At 42.1% G+C, this 20,781-nt stretch overlaps 1 protein-coding gene across 7 annotated transcripts in view; it reads left to right on the top strand.

The window, feature by feature from the left end:
* Positions 1 to 20,781, top strand: part of LOC149466447 (E1A-binding protein p400-like) — a 223,006-nt gene that overhangs the window by 39,560 nt on the left and 162,665 nt on the right. For all 7 annotated transcript variants that reach the window (XM_089672447.1, XM_089672452.1, XM_089672451.1 and 4 more), the window contains one exon: positions 12,041 to 12,128. In XM_089672447.1, coding sequence (XP_089528573.1) covers positions 12,041 to 12,128 — 88 coding nt within the window. The remainder of the gene's footprint in view (positions 1 to 12,040; positions 12,129 to 20,781) is intronic.

Genomic DNA, 20,781 nt, shown 5'->3' with positions numbered 1-20,781 from the left:
GAATTGGTAGTTCCAGTTTTATTTATTATTGTAATTATCCAGTATTTAAAATAATAAATAAATAGAAAAAAATAAAAACGTGTTTCTTTTTTAAATTTTGTGCATTTGGCAGTCTACAATAAAAAATGTGAGGTGTTTCTGAAAAGCATCATTGTCAAGTTAATCAATACATGATGACCCTGCGAAATTTGGCCTGGACATTCTAGACCTCTGGTGATAAAAGGATTTTGAATTGATTTAGAGAACTAGGTTGTAAGTTGAAGGGAAGGACCTTTAAAATTGTGTTCCTTACAAAATGCCTGTATCATGCACAACACAGGAAAGGGAGCAGGTGCCGAAGTAATAAATGCATAACTTAAGTCTTGGTATGGGACAAAGGGATTTTGGACTTATGGAACACTAGGCTGAGGTTGAAGTTGTTTGCAACTGAATGGAAGAAGGTCAGCTGTGCTAATTGAAGAGGTTTATGGTTTAAAAAATCTGATGGGGTTTATGCCTAATGAAGGGGTAACATTTCACAGTTAATTTTTAGGCATTAGGCTTAGCCCTAGGAGGGGTAGGACTTAAAGCCCCAATGCCCAGCACGTGGCCTGTTGGGTTCCTGTGTGCGGTCAACTGAGTGTGGGGCTCCAGTATTAAAAAGCGTCAACTGATCCCAGCTCTGGTGACATTGCACTGTTGGCGCAGTTGTAAAAACTTGCAGCTGCCCGTGTACAGGCTTGCTGATCTTGCCTGCACACTGGCTTCCTGAGTGCCAGCCACACCCCAGCGGCAGGATCCACATGTAAATGGAAACAGAGGCTTCTCAATTCTTCCAGTTGCAGGCTGAGATAGCCTGCTGCCAACAGGAACAGAGCTACTTAATATATTTGACAGTAAGTATGTTGTAGACACACTAGAACATGATTCTTCAGCATCTTCATTCAATTTTACACTAGGGAACTAGGGCAGCACAGTGCTTGGTTATTAGCACATCTGCCCTGCAGCACTGAGGTCCTTCGTTTGAATCCAGGCCAGGCCACTACCTGCATGGAATTTGCATGTTTTTCCTTGTACTTGCATGGGTTTCCTCTGGGTGCTCCAGTTTCTTCACACTATCCAATGACCTGATGGTAGGTCATTTACACTTGTCTAAATGCCCCCGGTATGTGTGTGCAATCTTTTTACATCTATAGCTTTTATTAAAAATTACCCAGTGATCTTGCCATGAGCATTCGTGTTTAGACATTTTCTATTTAGGAAATGTGCTCCTCTGCTGTCAGCATGTCACACATGGCCCCTTGTGGAGACTACTAGCAGCAGTGCCGACACACATTACACAGCCATGGTCAGGAAATCAGCCCAGGGCAATAATATGGTGCCCTAGACCATGGCAGTGCCTTGGAATGCACACATGTAGGCAGGAAGTGGTTTATTTACCAAAACTGGAGAGTGCAAAATCTGGTGCAGCCGTGCATGGTAGCCAATCAGCTTCTAACCTCAGCTTGTTCAATTAATCTTTGACAAAGAAAACTGGAAGCTGTTTGGTTTCTGTGCAGAGCTACACCAGATTTTGCACTCTCCAGTTTTAGTGAATCAACCTGAAACAAACCACCAAATAGTTATGCGCACGGTGCTAGAAGGTAATACTGCACACTATGTTCCGGATACAGGGAAAATAAAATAAAGATGAAAATGAACAATAAAGTGATACAAATAATATCAGCATAAATTAATAAAACCATCAAAATAGTGGAAAAATAAAAGCATATTCAGTATAAATCAAAGAGTTATGTAATAGAAAGGAAAGTCCACTTCCAAAGGGATATACAGGGCTCCACTAGGGGGCCAATATAAACAATCTTGTGTGGAAATGAAAGTCCACTCCCAAAAGAATATTTCAGGGCTCCACTAGGGGGCCAGTGTAGAATCTTGTGTGAAAATGGAATGCTGCAGTTCCACGTGTTTCAGTCCCAACTATCTCAGACATGCAGTAGATATATGAATTCCTTTATCGGATAACCAGAATCTTCAGATTATCTAGAGATCACTAGTGCAGGATACACCAAATACAAATCACACCAGGATATGGAAACAACCTCCATGCCCACTAGGTCCTCTGCTGCCTGTCCGGAAAGCGCAATTCTCCGCAGTAAGATTCAGAGGAAATTACAAACGACCATAGAGTAATATTGCTAAAAACACCAATTTTTTTCATACAGATATACTCACAAGCATCTCAGGGTAACAAAAGCTCAAAAACACCACCCTGTGGTACACCAACGGGTGTAGTGATGTCATAGGCTGCAAGCTAGCGGCCTGTGACATTATCACATCTGCTGGTTTACCTGGATTTGTCCACTCATGTGTCTCTGATGTATTTTTCAAATAATTTAAGCATTCGGCAAACACATTGGACACGTGGTGAAACACAAAGAAACATCTCTTTTATAAGACTGCAGCTGCATATAGCCATTTACTTGTATGGTAGGCTGTGCATGGCATGTATGGCTTCCCAAGTGCGGGAAAGACACATAAAACACCTACAAGTATAATACCAGGGAAGAGCTGTGCTGAGGTAGAGAAAAGTGTGTGTACATATCCTTTACTATATTAGAAATTCCAACAGTGGCCATTGACAGAATCCTTTAGATCCCCATAGTATCAGCTGATACATTTATGTATTAACTCATGCAAGCATGGTGGAGGGAGTTGTTACAGTACAATGGATATAAAAAGTCTACACACCCCTGTTAAAATGTCAGGTTTCTGTGATGTAAAATAATGAGACAAAGATAAATCATTTCAGAACTTTTTCCACCTTTTAATGTGACTTATAAACTGTACAACTCAATTGAAAAACAAACTGAAATCTTTTAGGGTGGGGGGGGGGAGTAAACATGAAAAACTAAAATAATGTGGTTGCATAAGTGTGCACACCCTCTTATACCTGGGGAAGTAGCTGTGTTCAGAATTAAGCAATTACATTAAAAATCATGTTAAATGGGAGTCAGTACACACCTGCCATCATTTTAACGTGCCTCTGATTGACCCCAAATAAAGTTCAGCTGTTCTAGTAGGTCTTTCTTGTCATTTTCTTAGTCGCATCCTACAGCAAAAGCCATGGACCTCAGTGAGCTTCCAAAGCATCAGAGGGATCTGATTGTTAAAAGGAATCCGCCAGGAGAAGGGTACAAAAGAATTTCCAATGCAGAAGACAGTCATCGTCAAGTGGAGAAAATATGAAGCAACAGTGATATTACCAGTAACTGGACGTCCCTCCAAAATTGATGAAAAGACGAGAAGAAATCTGGTCTGGGAGGCTGCCAGGAGGCCTACAGCAACATTAAAGGAGCTTCAGGAATATCTGGCAAGTACTGGCTGTGTGGTACATGTGACAACAATCTCCCGTATTCTTCATATGTCTGGGCTATGGGATAGAGTGGCAAGACAGAAGCCTTTTCTTATGAAGAAAAACATCCAAGCCCAGCTAAATTTTGCAAAAACACATCTGAAGTCTCCCAAAAGCATGTGGGAAAATGTGTTCTGGTCTGATGAAACCAAGGTTGAACTTTTTAGCCATAATTCCAAAAGATATGTTTGGTGCAAAAACAACACTGCACATCACCAAAAGAACACCATACCCACAGTGAAGCATGGTGGTGGCAGCATCATGCTTTGGGGCTGTTTTTCTTCAGCTGGAACTGGGGCCTTAGTCAAGGTAGAGGGAATTATGAACAGTTCCAAATACCAGTCAGTATTGGCACAAAACCTTCAGGTTTCTGCTAGAAAGCTGAACATGAAGAGGAACTTCATCTTTCAGCATGACAGCGACCCAAAGCATACATCCAAATCAACAAAGGAATGGCTTCACCAGAAGAAGATTAAAGTTTTGGAATGGCCCAGCCAGAGCCCAGACCTGAATACGATCGAAAATCTGTGGGGTGATCTGAAGAGTGCTGTGCACAGGAGATGCCCTCACAATCTGACAGATTTGGAGTGTTTTTGCAAGGAAGAGTGGGCAAATATTGCCAAGTCAAGATGTGTCATGCTGATAAACTCATACCCAAAAAGACTGAGTGCTGTAATAAAATCAAAAGGTGCTTCAACAAAGTATTAGTTTAAGGGTGTGCACACTTATGCAACCATATTATTTAACTTTTTTTATTTTTACTTCCCTCCACCTAAAAGATTTCAGTTTGTTGTTCAACTGATTTGTACAGTTTATAGGTCACATTAAAGGTGGAAAAAGTTCTGAAATGATTTATCTTTGTCTCATTGTTTTTACATCACAGAAGCCTGACATTTTAACGGGTGTGTAGACTTTTTATATCCATTGTATATCGCTTGCTAACAGGATGTATTGATTCTAGTACAATATCCTGCATAGTGCCTTAGCAAACTAAAAGCTATTTTGTTAGGGTTTAAATCTGGTTTAAACCTAGGTCAGGATTGCTTTGACACCAAACAGAAAGAAAAGTTTTATTGACACAGAAAGAAAAATCATTTGATGCCCTCAGATGTAAACTATTGGTAGTGACAAGTCATGTCACTAACAGTGGCCATTGAAAGAGAAGGACTAACAATGATGAGTCATCTAGATCTCTAATTCAGGTTGTGGTGGGGGTAGAAGCGATGTTTTACTTTTTAAGTATTTTCAGCTTATGCAAATCATGTTTTACAGCAGATTTGGCATCAGTCAAGAGCAGGGGTCTCCAGACTTTCAAAACAGAGGGCCAGTATACTGCCTTTCAAACTTTGGGGGGTTGGACTGTGACCAGTGGGGGTAAACAATTCCATAGGCTTGGTGGCCAGTGGGAGTACAAAAAAAATTACATCATTGGTGTCAGTGGGAGGAATAGTAACCGGTCATTGATGTCAGTGGGAGAATTAGTTCCCCATCTCTGGTGTCAGTAGAAGGAATAGTGTCCCCTCATTGGTGTCAGTGGAAGGTATAGTATCTCGTATCATTGGAAAGAATAGTGCCCAAGGCCCGGATAAAGGTAAGCAAAGGGTCACACAGGCCTGCGGGCTGCAGTTTAGAGACTTCAGGTCAAGAGCATCAGTTGCATTAGCTAGAGTTGTTTAAGCAGATTGATAAGACATCGCTTATCATGCATTTTTTGCCTAAAGTGAAACTTCACCTGCACATCAATCCCCTTCCCCCACCTCTTTTCCACACTGCAATCTTCCAAAATCCAGTGAGTGTGCAGTTGCAAAGCAGGTCTCTAGCAGGTATATGGGACCTGGCAAAGACCTGGGGCTCATCTGCTCACCCGCATGGGGGATCATACCGATCACAGTGATATGTATGCAGTGACCTGAATATTGCAGAGTGCATGCATGCTCGGTATCACACTGCCTCTTGAGGCCTATCCTTTGCAGCCAAAAAAAGTACTGTTCTTTACAGAGAATAGTAAAACGTTTCCCCATTTTGTTAGGTGTGGGAACCAAAAGAGAAAAGGTTGTTTTGGTTGTCTTCCATTTAAATTGAAATAAATGCTACCACAGTTGTGATAAAGGGCAATGAAAAAAACAGTAACTCATAGCAGCCAGTCAAAATTCCTCCTTCACTCACCTGGAAGGCTTTAGTGATAGAGATGATGTCCCTAGCTAGTGCATGTTTTCAGTAGTTTCCACAAATGTATATAGTTTTACTGTAATCCTTAACTTGTTTCTAATTATCTACCTAATGACTAATGTTATTGGCCAGTTAGTATTAATAATCTATTTCAGGTAAGTATCTGGTATAAAAGGTGTGTAAATTAGTACAGTCATACATATTAAAGCAGTATTAAACCCAAAAGTAAACATTTATTATATTGCAGCTTACCAATTCTTAGGGTGGCTGTACTAGTTTTCTTTTTTAGGTTTTTTTTTGTTTATTTCACCTGATTATCCAGCCAGTAAGTCTGTTGTTTTTTAAAAGAACAAGCAAGCTCTCTTACAGATGTATCAGTTACAGGAATGAGACAAACCATTTAATACTGACCGGTGTGTTTACAATAAGTAGCTTTTTTTTATTTATGCAAAACATTTATCCCAAAAGGAAAAAAAGTTTGCATTACTGCTTATAAAGTGTGAGCTGGAGTTTTGGCTTCAATTTGTTCTCGTACCTAAATTTGTACCTATATCTAACACTCCCCTCCCCATAGACTAATACTGCTGCTGTCCAAAGGTGCCCCCTTGCTCCTTCCTTCACAGTGGGGACACTCTGGTACAGGAGGTGTGTTACTGGCCAGATCACCAAGTGAAAACTGACGGAAAATAAGCCATAAAAAAAGAAAACTTGTGCAGCCACCACGTCTAATGATTGTTAGCCTCCCTGGAGGTAGTTTTGAGTGTAGCTCGGGGTAAAGTTTCAGTACCACAAGCGGTAACCCCGAGCTACACTCAAGAATACCCTGCAGCGTTGTTCCGGGATCCCTTGATCACTTACCTTGTCCGCTCCCGCGATGTCCCCCCTGCAGTGTCCCCGGCCATCTCCTGCGGCCGATGCTGGCATCCGTCTTCCGGGTTCCGTTCCCTGTGACGTCGGGACGTACGGGGATGGAACTGGCGGGAAATTAAAAAATTTTATAAAGTGACATTCACCGATACACTAAAATCACATAGGGAAACATTACTGTATCAAACCATTTCACATACATTTTGTCCCTACTGCTTTGTCCTGTGCCCTGCCTGCATTTTTACTGTTCTTTCTGCCTGGAAACTGAGAAACGTCCATGGTGTCCCTTTAGGTCAAAAGCGGTTTTAGACCAGCTAGAGAACAGCGATAGTAAATTAGTACTTGCAGAATTGAGTGATAATGATTCGTGGAGAAATTCGTAATCAGACACTGAAAACGATTTTGCGACTAAGATCAGTGATGTGTGAACTTGGCACTATATTTAAAATTTCAGTGTTTTTGGTTTGATTACATTATTGAATTAAATTTATCATTATATTATTATTTTTTATGATTATTTATTAAATTATAATTTTTGATTTTGTGTTTCAAATTTTAACATACCCGGGATGTTTACTAGACTCTTGTTCGGACAGATTTCAGTGAGTTATTCCTAAGAATTACAGGCCTACAATAAAAAAACAACATATTTCCATACAAAAAAATGTACTGCTTTGAGCACAGAAATACTGACATAATCATACAGCTAGGGAGGCTACGGTGCAGTATATTACATTCTTGGTTTTGGGTTTAACATCTCTTTAACTCTTGTTTGATTATTATTACACAGGATTTATGTAGCACCAACAGTTTGCTCAGCGCTTTACAATATAAAGGGAGACAATACAGCAACAATACAGTTCAATACAAGAGGGTTAGGAGGGCCCTGCTCCTTGGAGCTTACAATCTAAGAGATTATATGTATTTTATGTGTATTCTTCAAAGCTCAAGTACACTTCCATTTTATGACTTTCATGAGTCTATTTTGAGGGGTTATTATGGACTCCTTTAATTGGGAGGATATGTATAATTCATGCCAGTTTGAGAATTTACATGTGCATATATTTTATAACTATAATTGGGGACAAACAATGAGTGTGGCAGATTTTCCTCAGTACCTGGTTAGAGACCCTTACCTTTTTTGTATTGTATTGTACATTCCATGGTCTAAAAAAAGATCTGCTATTTCATCTGTTCTCATTGCCTTTGTATCCTCATGCTTTAGTCTTGATATCATTGTTATTGAGTATTGATATCATTTTGGCATTTGATCATCTAATTAAAGATAATAGTTCTTTATTTGGTGCTTTGGGTGATCTCGTGATTTGCTTGATTGGAATGTACCACTTTGACTAATAAGGCCCTTTCACACAAGCTACCTTTCTGATTAGGTCTGCCAGTCAGTTTTTTAGGTGGACCTGATCAGAAGCTCTGTGCAGGTCTATGGGAAGGCATATTTTAACTGACTGTGTCAATTTATATTGGCTACTTGAGAGTCTGTCCAGGTCCATGAAAAAAAAAATGAAAAGGAGTACTCTTTCTTTTTCCCAGACCTAAACTTGATGGATCAGGGGTAGCGTGATGTAAACAAACACAAGTCCATTTACATTTGGTAGCCCATGGATCCACAAGGGTCTGCAACAGTCTTCTGTCATAATGCAAACTAAGTAGAATAGCACAGATGTCACAAAACTAACATCCATCCTATTCAGTTCTGATTCTGCAAATGATCTGCTTATGGATCCCCTGCTGAACATAGCGGAACAGCATTATGTTGAGGAACCCTAAGAACTGATTTAAAAACCTAGAACCTAAAATCTAGATCAGTGGTCTCCAAACTGCGGCCCATGGGCAAAATGCGGCCCTTTGCCTATCTCTATCCGGCCTTCGGGGTACTATTCCTCCTACTGACATCAACAAGGAGGCACCATTTCTTCCACTGGCACCAACTATGGGGCATTTTTCCTTTCAATGACACCAATGATGGGGCACAATTCCTCCCACTGATATAAACAATCAGGTACTGTTCCTCCAACTAATACCAAGGATGGGGCGCTATTCTTTCCTCTGATACCAATGATGGGGCACTATTCATCCCACCGACACTAATGATGGGACACTATTCCTCCCACTGACACCAATGATAAGGCACTATTTCTCCCCCTGACACCACTGATGAGGCACTATTTCTCCCCCTGACACCAATGATGGGGCACTATTATTCCCACTGTCATCAATGATGGGGCACTGTTCATCCCACTGACACCAATGATGGGGCACTATTCATCCCACTGACACCAATGATGGGCCTCTGTTCCTTCAACTAATACCAATGATGGGTCACTATTTCTCCCACTGTCATCAATGATGGGGCACTATTCCTCTTACTGACACCAATGATGGGACACTATTTCTCCCCCTGACACCAATGATGGGGCACTATTCTTCCCACTGTCATCAATGATGAGGCACTATTCATCCCACTGACACCAATGATGGGGCACTATTCCTCCCACTGTCACCAATGATGGGGCACTATTCCTCCCACTGTCATCAATGATGGGGCACTATTCCTCCCACTGTCACCAATGATGGGGCACTATTCCTCCCACTGTCACCAATGATGGGGCACTATTCATCCCACTGACACCAATGATGGGGCACTATTCATCCCACTGACACCAATGATGGGGCACTATTCCTCCCACTAATACCAATGATGGGGTACTATTCCTCCCACTAATACCAATGATGGGGTACTATTCCTCCCACTAATACCAATGATGGGGTACTATTCCTCCCACTAATACCAATGATGGGCTTCTGTTCCTCCCACTAATACCAATGATGGGGCACTATTCCTCTTACTGTGACCAATGATGGGGCACTATTCTGACTGGACACTATTCCTCCTATTCCTCACCTTCCACTGACTACAAGCACTATGTCATTTTTTTTTTACTCCTACTGACACTGGGACATTTTCTGCTCCCACTGGCCACTCCGGCCCTCCTACAGCCTGAAGGACAGTAAACCGACCCTTTGTTTATAAAGTTTGGAGACCCCTAAACTAGATGAACAGTTTTGATTAAATTAGAGTTGTACAATAGTATATCTTAGATAACTAGGAAAGAATTGAATAGATGGGGGGGTCTGCATTTGGAATAATTTTATTTGTTTACCAGATATGTAGTCTTCTTATTCCTTTAACTTATTGCAAAAACAACAAGTCATGTGTTATAATGTATAGGAAATCATTTTTATGTCCAGTATAGGAAATTAAGGTTTATTGTGAGACACATATATAATGGATCTGTACAATATGCATTGGTTATTCTTTAAGCCTACCCACCTTATATAAGTCTTTGTTTAATTGGTTAGTAGATGGGCGGCATGGATTTGCAGTTTTATTGTGTTTATGATTTTGTTCAATGGCAGATTTGCCTATATTTCATCCTTTATTTTGTACTATGCTCAGGCAGTTCTCTTGTAACGTGATCAGTAACAGCCCTCAAGAATCATCTGCATTATTCAAAGGATTTTTACTCTTGGGTTTAGTATCTTAAGTTTACTGTATCAACGAGATGTAGAAATAGAGTAAATTTGAAGCCTGGGAATTCTACTTCTAATGACTGAAAGCTGATAAACACATCTTCTTAGTTTTTTTGACATGTGCAATTCGTTTCGTTGCAAATTGAAATTTGGATGAAATTTTCATTATTCGGGGATTAGGTTGTATCCGAATCTTCAAATTATAATAGTAACAAATGTCAACTAATCTAAAATAAATTAGAATGAAAACAGCTAATTCATTCGTATTAATTTGTTTCATTCAGATGACATGCTGTGATAGTTTGGGCCTTTTGTTAATGTTTGAAGCATCCAAAATAATGTAACAACATAACAAATGATCCAAATTGATTCAGATCCTTTTGTTTTATTGAGATGAGAGCGGCGTGGTAGTCTTTGACTCTTGGATAATCAGCCGATTTTTTTTTTGCATTACCATTTTTCATTACTATAAAAATGCACTACATATGAAATGGAAACATAGTGCAAAAATGACAGTTACGTATAAACTTGAAGTAAGATTATTCCTACTTATTGTGTTTTGGTTGGATGGAGGTAGATACATCATAATCTCTGAATCATAACATAACGAAAGAATCCAAAATTAGTTTAGTTCCTTTTGTTACTCTAATCAATATCATCCTTTCAGCTCTTTCTATTTTTCTTTGTGGGTTGGGCTAGCAGGGATGACTCAGAGTGCATAAGTAATTATCCAAAATAATGAAATAAAGTAATATTAAAGCTTAAATTTTTTTAGAAAAAATAAAAAACATATCATACTTACCTGCTCTATGCAGTGGTTTTGCACAGAGCAGCCTGGATCCTCCTCTTCTAGGGTCCCCCGCCAGTGCTCTTGGCCTCTCCCTCCTGTAGCTTGCTGTGGGGGCACCCGCTGCTCCATATGTTGATTCACACATGGAGCCGCGGCTTGGCCCGCTCCCTCTCTCTTCTCATTAGCTCACTGACTGTGATTGACCGCAGCAGGAGCCAGTGGCTCCCACTGCCGTCTCAGCCAATGAGGAGAAGGAGTCCCGGGATTGCTGAGATTCCAGTGTATATTGCTGGATCGAGAGGGAGCTTAGGTATTAGGGGGGCTGGGGAGATGCTGCACAAAGAAGCTTCCGAAAATATGTATTCAGAACAATGAATATACAAAATGAATTCCGAAAACAAATCATTCTAACATAAGAAATATGACCAAAAGGAAATGATTTACTTAAAACGGAACTATACTCACCTCAGCTCCAGCGGTGCGGTGTCCCGCTGCTCCCCGCCTGGACACTGACCTCTTCGGGCAGCCGGCTTCCGTGTCTCCATTACTGGACGGGGATGACATAACTTCAGTGCATGAACGGGAGTTCAGTCAGATTCGGCATTGCCATATTTGTACAGTGAGGCACGCATGCGTGGCTCACTGTGCAGGAGTGGACAGACAGGTAAGTAAGTTTAATGCAGAAGACACAAAGCATTTTTCTTTTGCATTAAAATTCCTGCCTGCTCACCATTTTATTTTCTTTTAACCTAAAGTTCCACTTTAACGAATGAATCCAAAACGAAACAGATTTTTCCATTGTGCACATCTCTAGTTTTTTCATTTAAAGTCACAGCGTTATACTGGGTGGTGGAACTTCTTATAGGGACTCCACAAAACTATGATTAGCTGCGTTTATTTTCTTCTGTTCCATGTGCACAGGGCTATGAATCCCTTTAACTGGCTTTTTTGATGAATACAAAATTAGTTATGTTTGTTTTTTTGAGTGGGATTTTCCCATTTAGGTCAGGCCTGTGGCGACCTTCTAAGCACATCTAAAATGCATCTAAAAATGCATCTGAAGTGGAGATGCATTATCATGTATTGAACAGAGTCTGGCATGACATATGTGTAACTGCACAGGCCTGTATTTTTCATGCAGTGATGAATGTCTCTCAGAGAGTATGGTAACAGACTTTGGACTCTGAAATTTTTGTTTGAATTATGTATTTCTATAGCTATTATGCTATTTTGATTTCTTTTCTATGTTTTTTTTGTTTTATTGCAAATAGCAATCACTAACAGGGAGTGGAGCTGTAGGAGCAGCAAATGCAATCGATATTGAAGCTTTTAAAAGACAACAGGCCCTCACACAAGCAGGTATGTCTACATATACACAACGAAAAACTTATGATAACTCAAATTATCATAGCTGGTTGACCCAGTGTATAAACCATCAAAAACTGGTAGTCATGTAAGATGGTTTCAGAGTTTTTTATGCATTGATGTATCCTGTCTGCAAAATTGTTGTAGATCACCTTTACCAAAGTCAGTCTCGTATATTCTATGATGTATTGTAACTGGACTAGTGCCATAACAAACCTCATAAGAGACTGACTGGCTATCTTGTAAGTAAATAGATTGGCTACATTTGTAGTTTTCACTTGTATCTCCTGGTAAATCTGTCATAGCCTAAAATATATGCTATGGGGGCATGGTTACATTTCAGTGGACAGGCTACAGTCTGCCCAGAAATGAACACAATGGCAGAAGAGGATTTACTGTTTCTTGGGTTTTGGAGATAGAAACCATCTCTGTTAATATATGTAGAATTATAAAACAGTTGGCATTTTTTCTGTCAAACTGAAAATCCCCTTAGAAGCGGACAGGGAAAAGTGGACACCACACGCGTTTATACATCTTATTATTGTTTCTTGTAGGTGTGAATGGTCTAAAAGATGATATGCAGGGATAGTTAGATGAGACAGTTTGATTGAACTGGCAATGATTTTTATTTGAAGATTCTTTTCAGTGCACTTTTGTCCATACTATGGACATTAAAAGAGAGCATGCCGCCATACTAAACATTCATAGTCTAGATATAACTGTAAAAGACTGTAAATACTTACCTCTCCCATTAGGAAACCAACACTTTTGGGAGTGTTGATTTCCTGGATTACCCACAGCATTTGCTGTTTTCTGTATTTTTTGGTGACAAGGAGGTTACCAGAAGGCACCAGTAAGAGCAGAGGTGAATCCTGAAAATGTCAGTTTTACAGTAGACTTGTGGAAGCAAGTTCTAGTGATTGAAGCAATGTTAAGGGGCATGGGCAGCAGGAAAGGTAAGTATTTTCAGGTATGCCTTGAATGTTAGTGTAGTAACAGGGTTGCTTTAAAGAATTTACATATTCATAAAATTGAGCTTCAGCCAAAATAATATAGGATAGTAATGACGTGTTTTGCGTTCAAAGCTGAAGTGACGTAACATTCTTTTGCTTTTACTGTGTGATGAGACACCTAGTTAGCAGGTGGGATGTCTCACTTTTGTCATTCACTCCGTGCGCTGCTAGCAATACGGAGTCATGTCAAAGCCTAGTGAGCTTCAAAGAGGGCAAGTTGTTGGTGCTTGCTTAGCTGGTGCGTCTGTTACCGAAGTTGCTGATTTATTTGCTGCATTGTGAAGTACAGTATTAAAGTTTATGGTGGCATATACAGTTTCCGGAAAATGGCATCTGATGAGCATATGCGCTGTCAACCTGGTCAGCTGACCAAAAGAGACAAAAGGACATTTCACAGGATTGTGACGCAGAATAAGAAAACAACTGTTGCAAAAGCAGAGCTGAATCTTCATCTTCACGGGTGTAATTGGGGAATCTAATTCAGCCAGAACTTCTAAGGCAGGGGTCCCCAAGCACCCTAAGCAAAGGGCCAATTTACTGTCCTTCAGACTTTAAGGGGCCGGACTGTGCCCAGTGGGAGTAAACCCTCTTTGGTATTACGGGATAGAAATCGTTAGTGTCAGTGGGAGGAATAGTGCCCCATCATTGGTGTCAGTGGGAGGATTAGTGCTCCATCGTTGGTGCCAGTGGGGAGAATGGTGCCCCATTGTTGGAGCCAGTGGGAAGAATAGTACCCCATTGTTGGTGCCAGTGGGAGGAATAATGCCCCATCGTTGGTACCAGTGGGTGGACTAGTGTCCCATTGTTGCTACCAGTGGCAGGAATAATGTCTCCAGGGCTGCAGTTTGGAGACCACTGCTCAAAGGGAAGACGAGGAAATTCTGCCTTTTCCAAATATTGTGCAATGGTACTGCAACTAGCAGGGGAAACAAACCCCTTAGTTTATACTTTTCCTGAGACCACCCAAAAATGCCATGAAGTCTGCATGTCTAATGCATACAGAGGTTGTTTTTTTAAACACCTAGGGGAGACAAGCTGCAATTTATATTTCTCTGCTTTGAACTTTGAAGATGAAATGTAGCTACAGAGGTCAGAGATGGCTTTTTTTAAGCCCTTCTACTACTTTTTATATACAGTAAGTAATTTATTGTCCAAAGTCTAAGCACAGGTGTACTGGAGAAGGAGCTCTAGAGAGAAAACCGAAATAGAAAATGTAAGGACAAAGTAATAATACTCTTATCTCTTTATTCCCACAAAGAGACAATTCTGATATTACTCTGTTTTCTGTAGTTTCCACACTTCTCTTCATCTACTCAGGAGAATACAACTGCTTTTTACACCTGTCAAACAATTCTAAGGAGCTCTTAATCCCATACAGTGCATCCAGAAAGTATTCACAGTGCTTAACTTTTGCCACATTTTGTTATGTTACAGCCTTATTACAAAATGGATTGAATTCATTTTTTTCCTCGACATTCTACAAACAATACCCCATAATGACAATGTGAAAGAAGTTCATTTTGAAATCTTTGTAATTTATAAGAAATAAAAAAAAAACAAAAAACACATGTACATAAGTATTCACAGCTTTTGCTCAATTCTTTGTTGAAGCACCTTTAGCACGTTTTGAGTATGATTCTACAAGCTCAGCACAACTATTTTTGACAATTTCTCCCATTCTTCTTTGCAGTACCTCTCAAGCCCCATCAGGTTGGATGGGGACCGTTGGTGCACAGCCATTTTCAGATCTCTTCAGAGATGTTCAATTGGATTCAAGTCTGGGCTCTGGCTGGGCCACTCCAGGACATTCACAGAGTTGGCCCGTAGCCACTCGTGTGTTATGTGGGCTGTGTGCTTAGGGTCGTTGTCCTCTTGAAAGATGAACCGTGGCCCCAGTCTAAGGTCCAGAGCGCTCTGGAACAGGTTTTCATCAAGGATGTCTCTGTAGATTGCTGCATTCATCTTTCCTTCGATCCTGACTAGTCTCCCAGTTCCTGCCGCTGAAAAACATCCCCACAGCATGATGCTGCCACTACCATGCTTCACTGTAGGGATGGTTTTGGCCAGATGGTGAGCGATGCTTGGTTTCCTCCAGACATGACGACGCTTGGCATTCAGGCCAAAGAGTTCAATCTTTGTTTCATCAGACCAGAGAGTTTTGTTTCTCATGGTCTGACAGTCCCTCAGGTGCCTTTTTAGTAAACTCCAGGCGGGCTGGCATTTACCTTTTACTGAATAGTGGCTTCCATCTGGCCACTCTACCATACAGATCTATACTGGACGAGGGTGCATTTCCCTATGCACCATCATGCCAATTGATGAACCTAAAATATATACGGTAACCTTTATTCAAATATATAAAAAATGCATGCTCAGCTGTAATTAATGCCTATTGGAGTGGAATGTACTGCGCACAACAATATGACTGGATACCATTGCAATTATTTACCTTACATCCAAATGGTTAATAACACCAGACCAAATCAAATACCATACCATTTTAGATGAAGTGACGGCATAAAAAGAGACACTCTACTTTGATCATAAGCCTATCAGCTTGAATATATACGGTAATCTCTATTAAGAGACATAATCAAGTTGTGGAAACATCTCAAGGATGATCAGTTGGAACAGGATGCACCAGAGCTCAATTCTGAGTGTCATGGCAAAGGCTGTGAATACTTATGTACATGTTTTCGTTTTTTTTTTTTTAATTCTGTTTATTGAGAACATTTAGCAGATTGCAAACATTACATATATAAGAACAACAGGAAAAGCAAAACAAAAAACAAACCAAAAAAACAACTGTGATTCACATACATCATACCCACGCAGGAGCAGAAAAAAACATAGGTGTATAACCAAAGAAATTACAAGGGTTTCTTAGAAAAATTATCCAAGATGCCCTGGTGGCTACCACTATAACCTGTGGGATATATGGAAGGGTGTGGAATGTCCTGACCTAATATAGGATGTTTGATGTAGATTGTCTCCTGGACTGGGAGAATATGTAGGGACGCCTCAGAGTTGCAATAAGCTACTCAGATTGTTGACTTGTCAGAGGCAGTGGAAAATTCGGCTAGCCATTTGGACCATACTTTGTCATATTTTTGGGGCAGCCTCTGTGTATATAGATATCTTTATAAAGTGGCAAATTATCATTCCAGAAAGAGACGAAGGAGCAATTTTTTTTCAGTGCAATGCTATGGCTTTTCTAGCGCAAAACAAAATAGGCTAATCATAGTGCGTTTAGCTATAGTGGGTAGGAGATTACTAACCAATCCTAGCAAGCATACCAAATTAGAGGGTTGTAGAGATACTGAGGTCATTTTACTGCATACATCACTCCAGAAATGAGTTATTGCTGAGCAGTGCTAAAACACAGGGGCAAAATCTCCAGGAACACTCCCACAGCACCAGCATTTGGGAGAGTGAGTGGGGTTCATTTTATGGAGTCTATAAGGAGTATAATTGGCCTGGTGTACTATTTTGAAGTGAATTAAATGGCCCCTTAGAGAAACCAGGAAACAGAAGGGAAGGTCCCAGATATCATCCCAGTCATCATGATCTAATTCTGGCACATCCCGCGACCACCGCTCGCGTAAGCCCCCCAAAGCGGGCAGAGAGGGACCCTCAATAAATGCAAATATAAATGGAAGGTAGGTTTCACAGTGCAATCTGACCTCAGAACCTCCTCCAGGGCCGGTTGGATGAGCCGTAGGGTAGATTGATGGAATTGAGCACGGAAGGCATGAGAGAGCTGTAGGTATTGAAATAGATGGGATGCAGGAACATTATAGGTAGAAGAAAGGACAGACAGAGGGGATAGTGTAGAACCGGTGACAATTTGGGAAACTGTTTTGACATTAAATTTAGTATAGGCCTGGGGTTCGGGCAACATGAAGATATGGGGCAGGGCAGGATTAAGCCATAGTGGGGCATTAGGGGAAACGGCTAGCTTGGGGTAATGTTCGCATGTTAGGCCCACTCGCCAGGCCCGCAGGGTGGTGATCATGGAGGGTGTCAATGGGTAGGAGGCCTGAGGTACTCTATATAAAAGGAACCTCAGAGCCTCCATGGAGCGCAGCACTGCAGCTTCTAGAACAGTTGAGGGGTTGTTAGGATCAGGGTTTAGCCACCAGGCAGCCGTGACCGATTGGGTGGCCAAGAAATATTTGTAACAGTCTGAGAGGGCTACGCTGCCTTGAGCCCGGGGTCTCTTGAGGTTGGAAAGTTTGTATCTGGGGGTGTTGGGGCCCCAAATGAAGAAAGAGAACAGTTGGATCAAGTTGGGTGAAAAAGGACTTGGGAATCCATTGCTCAGAGTGTCGAAATAGGTAGGTGAGTTTTGGAAGGAGTTTCATTTTGATGAGATTGTTGCGCCCAAGAGGAGATAGAGGTAGGGACTCCCATGCCTTCAGCCTCAGCCTAAGATCCTGTATCATCGGGGTAAGATTCAAGGAAAGAAAGTCAGAGGCCCGGCGAGAGATCACGACTCCCAGATACCTGAAACTCTCCATCCATTGTAATTGAGCAGTCGGGAAGGCCATATTGGGAGTCTGGGGGTCGATGGAAAACAGTAAGGATTTTATCCAATTGACCCTGAGACCTGTGACAGGAGCAAGTGAGTGCAGGATTTGGAGGGCCCAGCAAGCAATGGTCCAGTGTCGTTTAGTAACAAAAGAATGTCATCAGTGTACAGGGCTACCCTCTTTCCCAGCCAGCCGACGCGTAGGCCCTTGATGTTAGGGGAGGTATGGAGAGCCTCAGCTATGGGCTCCACGGCTATGGCAAAAAGAACCAGAGAGAGTGGGCAGCCCTGCCATGTGCCTCTGGATAGAGAGAAGGGGGCCGACACACCACCATTCTATCGGACCGTAGCTGTGGGGTTGGCATAATGTGTCTTGAGCCATGCAATGAAAACCAGAGGGAAACCCATACTACGAAGCACCTCCCAAAGAAATGGCCATTCGATGGTATCAAAAGCCTTCTCAAGATCTAGGGAGGCCACCACCCTGGAACCCACGTCGGTATGCTTAGCATTAATGTTTGTTTACAATCTACATATATTAATGTCCATGGCTCTGTAAGCCATGAACCCCGTTTGGTCTGGCTCAATAATGGTAGGTAATATCGGTCGCTGTCTCAAAGTAAGAATCTTGGTTAGGATTTTAAAGTAGTTGTTGAGCAGAGCAATGGGCCTATAGGAGGCACAGGAGGTAGGATCTTTTGGGGGTTTATAGATTAGTACTACATGAGCATGGTTCATAGAGGAGGGCAGCTTACCCGAAGATAGACTTTGTGTGTATAGGGAGGCGAACAGCGGGGCGAGTATAGTATTATGAGTCTTATAGACGTCTATGGAGAGGCCATCAGTGCCAGGGGCTTTCCCCGACGGGAAGGAGTGAATGGCAGTAGAGACCTCCTAATGGGCCTTACCAAGGCCCCACGTTTCACATCTGAAAGCCACCCAGTGCATAACGGATCCAATAGAGCTGACAGGTCAGGAGCCCGGAAGTCCGGGGGTAGCCTGGAGGCATACAGGGTATTGTAAAATTGACAGACGTTTTCTAGAATGTCCGACTGGGAGGAAACCATCTTCCCTGAGGAGGTCTGGAGCTGGGAAATTAGGGTGAGCGGCTGATCGTGTTGAGCCAGCATCGCTAAGAGCTGCCCATTACGGTTGCCTTGTTCGAAAAATCGCTGTTTGCTGTTAAGCAGATACAATCTGGTAATGTCTTCTAAGTGAAGGTGCAGTTCTCTTTTGGCCATGGAAAGGAGGTCAAAGTTGGGTTCGGAGGGATCTGCTGCATATTTGTCAGTACTGTCTTCCACTGATTCCTGTAAGGTGTGGGTGGTAGTTGTATGAACTTTGCCTATTGCTGCAATAGAGGAGATGTATTGCCCTTGTGTGTATGCCTTGAAGGCATCCAAAGTAACATCTGGAGAAGATGACCCGGCATTATTGTCCCATAACTCACTTAGTAATGGTGGAATACTATTTGCAACAGTTGGGTGGGAGATCCAGTGGGCTCCCAGTCGCAAGAGGAGGGCATTTCGAGAAGGGGGGGGGGGCAGAGCCTGAGGGCCAGTGGACAATGGTCCTACAATACGCTGGGTAGGTAGGAGGCAGTGAAGACATCTGTTAACAATGTGTGGTTAGCAAAAGCCAGATCAATACAAGAGGAAGTTTTATAGGATGTGAAGAAACAGGAATAAGATCGAGTGGTAGGATGTTTCCATCTCCAAACCTCCTCCATCCCTGCCGCCCATGCCCAAGTAACAAGGTCAGTGGAGAAATGACTGGAGGGAGCTGGTCTATCCAAATTGGGAGCTACGATGGCATTAAAATCCCCCATATTTAGCAATTTGGCGGGGTAATCCTCTCCAGAAGTGAGTATAGCATTGTGGAGGATAAGGGCGGGGGGATATATATCGAGACGATAGCATACCTTTGACTCCATAGCGTGAGAACCATCAAAACATATTTCCCCTGTGGGTCAATATGAATGGTCTCAATCACACAGGGTATGGATTTGCTGACCAGGATGGATACTCCTTTAGCGAAAGTGGAATAAGAAGCATGGAAGGCTTTCTGAATCCATGTTTTTTTTAAGAGCCAGGAGTTTGCTGCCCGTGAGGTGCGTCTCTTGGAGAAGTACAATGTGTGGGAAATGAGTTTTGAGATATCGAAAGAGGAGGGCCCATTTGAATTTGGAGTTTAATCCACGGACATTCCACGAGAGGACTGTGGACGCCTCATTAGATGTAGCCATCATATACACAGTAAACTAGAGGAGTTTTCAGGAGGCTATGAAACCAGTGAGGGCATCTCTGGAGCAGCAATCCCCATCTCAGCCAGGGATAACAGTGAACCACAACATATATAACATATGAAACAAAAACCCAACATGCACCGAGGTGCATACCCTGCCCCCTGTCTGCATCCTCCCTTAAAAACTGGGAAGGGCAGATGGGGCTTTTACCCTGAACAGTAACAAATACAGGCATTAGTGCAATACTATGTCCAAATGTCATATATAATAAAGAAAAAAGGGGGGGACTTCCCTCTTCAGGGCCATTGGGTGGGGGAAACAAGGGTGGACGTGACTGGAGCTCCGGGATGGAACAGGATAATGGCCGTATTGAAACAAACAGGTGGGATGAGGGACCCTGGGTCACTAACGGCAGATATGCATAGGGAGGAAGAAAAGGGAGTCCCTCATCTCCCACTGTCACTCAAGGGAGGAAAGTCACTTAACTGATATCTGTGGAGCCGATGCGAGACGTAGCATTTGTTGGCAGAAAGTATGGTCCCCTGACTTAATGAGCATCCAACCAGTTGGCGGCAGCCTCAGGTGTATTGAAGAAGCGGGCCCGGTCCCCATTGGAGATCCTCAGCGTGCTGGAATAGAGAAGACTGAAACGGATGCCTTTTTCCCAAAGTCGTCTGCGAATTTCAGTGAAGGATTTGCAGTGTCATTGGACCTCCTGGGAGTCATTTGCAAAAAATAGGCAGCTTAGCATTCTCATAGAGCAGATCGGTTGTGGTGCGGGCCGCAGTGAGGATTTTGTTGTGGTCCCGATAATTATGGAGGCGTAGAAGACACGGGCGCGAGGAGCCCCCTGTGGAG

The sequence above is a fragment of the Staurois parvus genome, unplaced genomic scaffold (assembly GCF_062004578.1).
Source record: "Staurois parvus isolate SC_StPar_1 unplaced genomic scaffold, SC_StPar_1.0 ptg000129l, whole genome shotgun sequence".
Classification (NCBI taxonomy): domain Eukaryota; kingdom Metazoa; phylum Chordata; class Amphibia; order Anura; family Ranidae; genus Staurois; species Staurois parvus.
This window is presented reverse-complemented; position numbering and strand designations above follow the sequence as displayed.